Source organism: Protomyctophum bolini, assembly GCF_963924005.1.
Source record: "Protomyctophum bolini genome assembly, chromosome: 16".
Classification (NCBI taxonomy): Eukaryota; Metazoa; Chordata; class Actinopteri; order Myctophiformes; family Myctophidae; genus Protomyctophum; species Protomyctophum bolini.
The window spans coordinates 8,622,543-8,633,057 of record NC_137877.1 but is presented as its reverse complement, the minus strand read 5'-3'; the positions used below and the strand labels follow the sequence as shown (position 1 = coordinate 8,633,057).

Sequence of the window (10,515 nt, the reverse complement as noted above, 5' to 3'; positions counted from 1 at the left end):
GCCTGTATAGTGCGGCAACGACACAGGCACGCTGCCGATGGGAGAAAGAGAGCCACATGGCTCGGTTGAAACAAAAACGCACAACGTGTTGTTGGTTTAACTAAATTCATTGAGGCCTGTTTAGCAAACAGGACTTTGATGTTTCTTTTTTTTTAAGTTGTGGGGCTGGGGGGGGGGGGCATGGTGGGCGGAGGCCAGCGCTCATGAGGCCTGTCTTTAAGGCTATGGGGCCCACAACGTGCTATATGGATGAATAGCACGACAAAACAGTGGCTTGTTGTGTTTGTTTACCCTTTTGCTCAGCTGCCTGGACCCTGGAGATGGGAGAGCATCCGTCGTGACCCGGGAGAGGTGGGAGGCACAGGCGTGCACGCACTCACACACATGCACTGGGGGAAAACACAATACGCACACCACATGACACGCCAGCAATCACATTAAATGGCTTGCCAAGAAAGTGCCCGCGCCCACAGAAGAATCTCAGACACTTAATTCATTTTGACATGGAGCGCCATCAGATGTCAAAGTGTTGCTATACTGTACTGAAAACGACAGCATTTTGTTTTACCTTTAGCAGCAAAGACAAAATAACTAACAAAAAAAAACACATCGTAAACTCAATCAACACACAATTAACATAAATATAGAATTTTGTTAACAAGTTCACAAGCCCTTTCCAGGTGTCCCACTCTATTAGTTATACAGAGAGAATTGTTCGTTACGTTTCTCACACAGTATTCTCCTGTTAAAGAGAGCCGTTGTTTTTGACAGATTCTGCATGGTGTCATGTGATCTCCTGCCCACGTCCGACCGTCCCATGGGTTTTATTTTCCCGAAACAGCGGCGGACAGCGTTATGATGTTCTGGGCCTGCTTCAGCGAGGGCATGTCAATCATACTGCCTCGGAAGGTGAAGGCACCCTGGACAGGATCACAGCAGAGGAGAGAGAGAGAGAGACATTAGCAAGTGAAAGGTAGAGAGCAGAGTTAAATGCAGGTGATTCAACTGAAGGCATTTCCCAGAGCATATAAATTGACCATTTACTCTGTGGCCATTTTGCTTTTGCGTCATATAATAATTATACTCGGATGGAGCGTGGTATCCCTGCGGTCCCCGCCCACCGTCGGAATGGGGTTTCCCCAGTATGACATAAGCCCAACATGGCTGCTGTGTGAATATGATCAACGGACTCCAGAATCTATAAAAGGAACATTAATTTACTCTCCCGACTCCCAAACATATTCATGCAAAGATCGTTATATGAAAAATATGTATAGGATCAAGGATAGCATCATTTTTGTGCATAATGGTGATGTAAGTAAAGTAAAGTGAAAAAAAATATAGATAAAAGAGTATGATTAAGCAACTTGACTTATTATTTTCCTATATATAGCATCTGCTGAAAACACTAAATATAGGTTTGTCAGATCATCCTCACCTAAAGGTTAAAGTTTGTTCTGGTACTTCTCATACATTTGCAACAGTAGAAAAAGAAAAAAACTCAAAGAAAAACAGAAGTAAAACCAAATATACGATAAAAAAACCATATCTGTATGTCTAATCTAATGACACAATATAAAAGCTCTACCTGCACCAACTAATAATTACCGTGCTGCAAAGTCAAAATACATAAAAACATTTTCAAATATGCTTATAGTTAAAAAAAAAAAACTAAACATGAGAAAAACATTAAGTTGATGAAGATTAAGTTAAGAAACAAGCAACCGTGCTCTCTGTTCAAATCCTTGTCAACAACAACAACAACAGCGCACACGCACACACACACACACAGGGATGGGTATAGGGATGGGTCCCTCGGGCGATGCTTAGTGGGAGCAGGCCTGGCAGGGAGAGGTGGTGCGGGCAGATTGTGTATTACCTCAGCACAGATAGCCCACAGAGCTCCGCACACATGGATCCAACCATGCACTAAATTAGGAACAATAATATTGTACACTTAATTGGCCTACCTCCCCCTAGCCCCCTATGTTGTCTCTGAGAGAGTACACACACACACACACACACACACACACACACACACACACACAGGGGTGTACAGTAAGGCATTCTGGGCAACCACAGAGGTGTGCGCGCGAGGCGAGCACACAAAGGAACAGTCTATATTCTCCCAAGGGGAGGAAATAAGGCCTGTGTCATCAACATGCCATCTGTCAATACTGCATGCCTGACACACAGAAATGACTGTTATTATTATTATACGTTATGAATGTGCCTTGAATTGTATAGTTTGTTCCAAAATAATAAAAAAAAACATTTTCACTTTGCTTTACGGTCTTAAAATAATGCACTTAAAGATAAGAGAAATGAACATGAAAAAGTGAACCGAGCGGTGCAACTATACATGTATTGTTATAGTTACTGTACTGTACTTTGATTATATTTGAAAAAAACCCTTTGAGAAATGACTTTTCTTGTACTATAGCACCACTATAATAAAAAGGCTCAAAATGTCCGTGCTGCTCCAGTGTCCTCTCCTCCTTCAACAGCTGTACGTATTTTGAAATTAGCCTCGCAGAGGGCCCTGCAAGCTGTGGGCCCTGGCGCTTAACCCATTCTGACCTGAGATCAGATTCATACGAGGTTTCCACTGGACACACACTGGTCTTATTAACCCATTCTGACCTGAGATCAGATTCTAAAAATGTCTTCCACATCCTGACAGTTTTCTGAAAAAGCTATGTTTCTATGTCAGTCGTTCTTCGATTTAAAAAAAATAGCAGATCTACAAGCTCGTAGCGCGCGCTACGAGCTTGTAGATCTGCTATTTTTCAATAGCTAAAGCATAACATAATGCTAACACCAAAAGGGGTTCCCGGCACCAAAATGGGTTAAGCTCCAGTAAATTCCGTTGTTAATCCGGGCCTGACAGTACACCTGTACTTTTGTTTACTGTAAATGTCACACAACTGCAAATGACATCATCATAATATTGTCACTCAACACTCATTAATATCAATCAATTAAAAAACATGTTAGGCATTCGCTTCGGGACATGACCGCACTTGGGGGGGAAATTGGAGAGATCATTATGCCGGCATTTCTCCACAAACATGTATCTGTTGTATTTTCCAGTGTTTTGAAAGGACGAGCGTCGTCTCAGACCGTATAGAACTGGACCTGTGTAATGGCACGGATGTTGTATGGAGGTTTTCAAAGAGGAAATGGAGACAGAAAACATACTGATGTCTGTCAATAATCAGCAAGACATTCTCCAGGGGTGTTTTTTTTTTAGTTCAGTCTGATCACATATAAAAGTCAAATGACTCAAAAATCAATCCTAACTTGACGTTAATAGATTTTGTGGAGGGGATGGTTCGGTTTGCAGATTTCATGAGCAGAATTGCATTACAGTACATCTAACAAGAGGCCGTTTACAATAACGCTACACACGATCATTTCTTCAAATGTGGATATTTACCTAGTTTTACCTTTCACAAACACATGTGCCATGTGTTTGTGTGTTCTGTGTCCTTTGTTCAAGTTGTCTCTGGTGTAAAACAGACTTTGCACCTTAATTTTATTCTACAAATCTGCAGGCTGTTATTGGCTGTATGTATAGAGTGTCGCAGTCCCTCCCCCTTTCAGAACAACGAGTGGCCCAGGAAATAAAACCCAATGCATTTTTCCCCATAGGCATTTCTTAAAGTATTTATTTAAAGACAGTTACGCCGCGGACAAAGCCAACTCGAATCGTGACAAATCACGACAATGAACACAATATTTTGGGCCGATCAAACAATTTATAAGAAGAAAAACAAAACAAATAGTGTTGTCTCCTGCCTTTATTGTCTTCTTTCTAATGATTTGATCGGCCCAAAATATTGTGTTCATTGTCATGATTTGTCACGATCCGAGTTGGCTTTGTCTGCGGCGTAACCGTCTTTAAATAAATACTTTAAGAAATGCCTATGAGGAAAATGAACATTCCGGGTCTCTCGAGGGGGCGGGACTGTGACGCTCTATATGCTCTGCCTCGGACCCCCGAAAATGCTTTGGCCATGTCTTGAGGGGCCCAGGACCCCCAGGTTGAGAACTGGACTATAGGGGCTGTATAGCCTACAGTATTATTTTTACGCAAATGTCCAAAATGGATTTGGAATGGACATAACATTGCCAGCTCCCTAGCACAAAGTCTGTGTAATGTTTGATTGAGCCCACAATGTGTGAATAGATTGGCAAATTCACAGTGGGCATGTCAACAGTGTTTCTATGGCATTGACGTGAAACCAAAAAGACACTTAAAAGAAACTGTTAGCTCTGGCAGATTTGCCTCTAGCTAAAACAAACTTATTTTTTGTTGGAACAAATCGTATGAATTGAAACGGGCCAACCTCCTCCCCTGGGCAGTAGTGGGACCTGATGACAGATGGGGTCCATTACAAAAGGGACGATACAGAACCAACCCAATTTGTACCATCGGCGAAGCCGAGTATGTTGTTGGCTCCATGAAGTGTGGACATTTGCGACACGTTTGTCACTGCAATAATCCCAGCAAACAAACGGGCAGGCCGATAACAGAACAGATCACATCAGTGGACATATATGAAGATTGCCATGGGTATGTGTGTGTACTGTGTGTACCCAGATTGTGCCCATATAGGGCCTGATGCCTGATGTCACAATGCTGACGTAATAGCTGACTGGCACGATCAGATTCTAAAAAATGTCTTCTACATCCTGACAGTTTTCTGAAAAAGCTATGTTTCTGTGTCAGTCCTTCTTCGATTTTTCCAAAATAGCAGATCTACAAGCTCGTAGCGCCTCGGTGGCGCGCTACGAGCTTGTAGGTCTTTTCAACCTACCTTCATATAATATGTCCTCATGATAAAAATGTCACAATCTTTGTATACTCTGTCTTGTGTCTCATATAGGAGGGCTGTGGGCATTTCAGAAAACCCGTCCACCAGTGACATCATCGATGGGGAAATCCAAGCTAATAGAAAACGGCAGGCTTCATATTCCTGAAAAGTTGCAATGCGAAAATGTAAGCCATCGTTCTCTCACGATTATACAAATCTGAATATTCTTTCAAAATAATCTTGTTTAAAAAAACTGCCCCACAGCCCTCCTATAATGAGACAGAGTAGAAAAGATTTTATCATGAACATTAGTGAAGAGTCTGAAGACCAATTATATGAAGAGATAAGTTTAAAAGTGGTACTTTCATTCGCAGCGCAGTGTCAGCGTGATTCATCCGTTTGTTCTTTATAGGAGACAGTTTATCGTTGTTGTCGGGCAGAAACCTCTTATATTTGAACTTTCTGTACTTTTTTTTTTTTCGTGAATTAACACCCTACTTGATCATACTAGAGCGTCTGCTAGAGCGTCATACTAGAGCGTCTGCTAAATACTACAGCGTCACGCCAAAGCATCAAAAGTAGCAGAAGCTCGCGGAGTGAAGAACAAGTCGATCTGCTATAAGTTTGCTATTTAAAAAAAAAAAGAAAATCCTGAAAAGAAAACCCATTTTAGACCTACACGACAGAGACGTTATCCAAAACATTGTGCACCATTGCATGGTGAAAAGGTGTTTTTGTTGTGGTTGTTGTCATGGTTTTTTTGTGGGCCAAACAAACACAGCAACTTATTATTTAGGGTTAAATCTAGTGTCTCCGTTCGCTCAGCACTCTCTCAGTGAGGGGGTTTCTCCCAGCATCACGTCATGGGGGAAGACATTAAATCACAGAGGGACCGCTGGGATGGTTTCCACTCTCTCTCTCTCTGCGTGGATTGCAGTTGCTTTGTCGGAGTATAAGATGCTTTTTCCAGCGTTCAATGTTCAACATGGAAGGAGGGCGAACTGGCCATACTAAATCAAAAAGAAGTAACGTTTGCTGTGCTGTTGCTGTGTGTTAGCTGCTCAGCAGCACCGTATAGTGAGAATTGAGAACACACTCTGGAGAGTAAAGTCTGTTCTATGTACTGTACATCTGAATGGCCGTACCATTTTATTATTAGTCAAAAATAATGCCCACCCACATATAAGTGGCAGATATTCCGTGCTCAAAATTTGAGGGCAGATCTTCCCGTGCTTAAAATTTGAGGAATTAGAGACGATAAGAGGACAGAGCCACATACACTCAAACAACCAACCAAATTCGCCGCATTCAACAAAAGAAAGAGAAAAAAAAAAAGAATATTGTCATATCCCCAAACAGACCCAGCAAGGCCCCAAACGGGTATGTATATTATATTAATTTGTGAGCTTCCCACTGTATCCGAAACTTCCATGTTAGAAAAAAAGCGAGCCAGCAGGAACCATCCATGCTTGTACACTGTAGCATGAGTAAAAAATAAATAAAAAAACTGCAAACGTGTGAAGTTATGCGTGGTAAAATAAGCTGACGTTACCTTCCCCTCCTTCTGATGATGGTCAAAGGCTGCAATGAGCTCTTTGGCCCACTGGAACCTCTCCGGGCTCGGGGAGAACTCCTCCTGTACAGCGTGGATCTGACCCGGGTGGATCACCTGCTTACCTATAGACAGAATACAATGTACAAAATATTGACTATTATGGCTTCTATAGATATGAGAGATTAAACACAAAGGAAGATTTGGAGTAAGAAAACATCTTACTATAATTTTTTACTATAACTTATAACTTATATTTTCTTTCAGGAGCTTGGGTCAATACAGTATATATGTTACAGCATGAGGCAATTGCCGTGGGAAACTATTTGAGGGTCATTTCTTACTGGGTTCCAGGCAGGTGGTGAGAATACTGGACAACTCGCCCCGGTGCTTGCCCGTTTTTCCCTCCCGGAATTTTCCCCAGTGAGGGGGGATAACTTTGTAATATGCTATTGACTGTTTGTATTCTTTTTGGAAAAATATAAAAAGATACTCCTGTTGGAAAGGCTATATTATTTTACTTATATTGACCCTATAAACAATTTAGTATTATTTAGTACAGGTGGTACCTCGTCAGATAATCCCCACATAGCCTATATACAACAACTTCTGTGAACAGACTTCACTGTAGTAGCTTTTCATAAATTATATTTGTATACGTTTTTTTAGTTAGAGAAATTCAAAGTCCCAGCCGTCTGCTGTCCAGCCTCTCCCACCCCTCACTGGGGAAAATTCCGGGAGGAAAACGGAAAAGGGGTGAGTTGTCTTGTTACCGGTGGTGAGTATTCAGTCTGTGTGTGTGTGTGTGTGTGTGTGTGTGTGTGTGTGTGTGTGTTACACACAGTAAGCGTTAAGTCAGCATTAAGGTGAGTCATTGAGCCACCGCAGGGCCCACAGGATACTATGCATTACAGAGTGACATCAGGTGTTCCCCTCTATGGCGTCCCCTCTGGGCCCTCCGTGTGGCCACGGCTGCAGCGCTGGAACCTCGCTGCATGCTTAGTTACACTTCAATCTAACACAGACGTGCACCTACAATATAGGACCCTGACATGAGAGAAACCAGGCTGTGCATGCACCCACACACACACACACACACACACACACACACACACACACACGTGCATTTTGCATATACACACTAATGGGTGCGCGTGCATGCGCACGCACGCGCACACACGCACAAAAATGTGTGAATACAGTAGCACGCATGCGTGCACACAGTAGCACACACGCAGTAGCACGCACGCGCACAGTAGCACGTGCACGCACACAGTAGCCTTTTACTGCAAACTGTTAATAAATATTTCAATCAATCAATCAAAAAAGCACACGCGCACACACAAAAAATTGTAAATACAGTAGCAAATATATATATATTTATATATATAGCCTTTTACTGTGCATCATTTCATAACCTTTGCTAAAAATGTGGGTTGACTCGCGACGACTTGAATTCGAAAGAAAATCTGTCCTGTGTGAACCGCAACTTTCCGACGGCATTATTTCATGCGTCCGGGATAACGACGGTGGAACGAGAGTCACCTGGTGCCCGTTTGAGAGACAGGAGCCTTAACGAGGAGGAGCCGATACGAGGCACAACAGACTCCCATCGGACACAATCCTCCTCCGGGTTTCCCTCTGCCTCCTTCACAGTTAAATCTGAGAGACGAGCGCCACCACGGACATAATCCGTGTGTACATTTGCGGATCAAACTTGCAGCGATAAGTTAACTCATTTAGACCCCGAGAAGTGATTCTAGATACAAATGTCTTCTGAATCACGACAGTTTTCAGAAAAAAACCTCTATGTTTCTTATGTCGTGTGGTGGTGGTGCTCAACCTTTTTCCATGTCAATGACCCCCGATAATTATCTGTATTTGGCCGCCGAAAATAGCAGATCTACAAGCTCATAGCGTGCCACCGAGTGGCGCGCTACGAGCTTGTAGGTCTGCTATTTTTGAAAAATCGACTGACATAGAAACATGGCTTTTTCTGAAAACTGTCAGGATGTAGAAGACATCTTTTAGAACCTGATCTCAGGTCAGAATGGAAAACTGTCAGGATGTATATTATAGAAGACATTTTTTTAGAACCTGATCTCAGGTCAGAATGGAAAACTGTCAGGATGTACAGTATATAGAAGACATTTTTTTAGAACCTGATCTCAGGTCAGAATGGGTTAAGGTTATGAAACGTCTGGCGACAACGACGGCCCGGCGGCAGCCAGCAGGTTCTCGTCAGTTTAGAGCTTAGCTCCGTCTCTCCCGACAGCAAATCCTCCAAGGTGGCCGAGCGGGCGGCCCGCCGCTAGCTAGAATTTAACCCATTCTGACCTGAGATCAGATTCTAAAAAATGTCTTCTATACATTCTGACAGTTTTCCATTCTGACCTGAGATCAGATTAAAAAAAATGTCTTCTACGTCAGTCGATTTTTCTTAAAATAGCAGACCTACAAGCTCGTAGCGCGCCACCGAGTGGCGCGCTACGAGCTTGTAGATCTGCTATTTTTCAATAGCTAAAGCATAACATAATGCTATAACGCCAAAACGGGTTCCCCCCCAAACTGGGCTAACCACTTAAAACCCTCTCTAGACGTCGTCAACTAGGACCCCGAGTTTGCCTGTGTATACTTGGGTACTGATTTCTACCCTACACATCTTAGGCAAAACAAATAGCTGATCCACAGCAGTGCTCACGACTTGTAGATCGTGTATTTGTGGTGGCTATAATGTTCCTCCCAGAGTATATATGCTTGTTTGGTGTTTAAGTGGTTAACTCAGGAGAGAGGTAACAAGAGGAGCCCCCTTTCCCTCATCACCCCAGTTAACCCCCCCCAAGAAACACAGCAAGTATCTTGTTATATACTTCAAATATTACATGACATATTAAGTAGTTGTTTTCTATGCGAAGATTATCCCCCAAACGCACCCTGTAAACAGAATTACAATAATATTATTATGAACAGCAAGAAGTGTGTGAAGTGAGGGGCGCTCTTATCATCGTACATCATCATGTCCTAACGTGTCGGTTTGCTCAGACACACATGACGTAGGTTCTCCATTCATTGTCAATGGGAATTACCATCTTTGTGTAGGACGAAAAAAAGGCGATTTGCTCGTCTACATATGATGTAAAGTCTCCATTCATTGTCAAAATTGTGTTAGGACAAAATAGTCGATTTGCTTAGACAGATACGATGTAGATTCTCCATTCATTGTCAATGGCATTTAATGTTGGCGTTATAGGACAAAAAATCTACACTATAGCTGAATATAGGAGGGGCTATAGCGGCCCACACAAAAATGACCATTATGGGTCAAAATGTTAAATAGACACCCACAAGGTCTTGTGCATATATGAGAAGGCAAGGGGGAATTGTACTTATGCAGTCTCTGTTGGGTAAACAGCCTAAGGACTCCTTTCTCCCTTGGCAGAGACACACGTGCGTGTGTGTGACTGTGTGTGTGTGTGTGTGTGTGTGCGCGCGCGTGATGCCTTCTGGGATGTAGCAGAGTGGCAGTGTGTCTCATTCCCTCCTCTACCACCTGTTTTGCTTCTGGCAGTGACATAAAGATGGGAGTGTTTCCTTCACTTTGCCATCAATCCTGGAATTGCCAGGGTTAAATAAAAATAGACAGTGTGTGTGTGTGTGTGTGTGTGTGTGTGTGTGTGTGTGTGTGTGTGTGTGTGTGTGTGTGTATGTGTGTGCCAATAATGACAAGAGAATGACAGAGTAGAGAAACAGACAGGGTGACTCAGGTGCCCTCTTTTACAAGCCATTGGCTCCCCCAAATCGCATCATTCATGCCCTCCAGCCAATCGCTGTCTGCCATGTGGCGCTGGCATCTCATTGGAGGATTACTATTTAGCAAAGTGCTCTCAGGCGAATGATGGGCAGGGTTTCTGGGATGGCACTGGGGATGGTAGTGAAATGTGGTCCCCGAACACAAGAGAATTTCCACTGAAATTCTGTGAATCTGTCACCAAGCAAAGGCCTTGAAACCATTCTAAAGTCGACGCATTTAATTTATACTAAAAACTATGTATTTTTTAAATATGTAAAAATACATTTCCTGAATATAAAAAGGCTTTGCTCCCAGGGACTGCATTTCACTGCCATCCCATATGGACCCTGCCG

General features: G+C 42.8%; 1 protein-coding gene across 1 annotated transcript in view; it reads right to left on the bottom strand.

Moving 5' to 3' along the window:
- Positions 1 to 808: 808 nt before the first annotated feature.
- Positions 809 to 10,515, bottom strand: part of clybl (citrate lyase beta like) — an 82,486-nt gene continuing 72,779 nt past the window's right edge. The window contains exons 7-8 of the mRNA XM_080786265.1: positions 6,373 to 6,497; positions 809 to 920 (exon numbers count right to left, since the gene is read on the bottom strand). Coding sequence (XP_080642391.1) covers positions 825 to 920; positions 6,373 to 6,497 — 221 coding nt within the window. The 3' untranslated portion in view covers positions 809 to 824. The remainder of the gene's footprint in view (positions 921 to 6,372; positions 6,498 to 10,515) is intronic.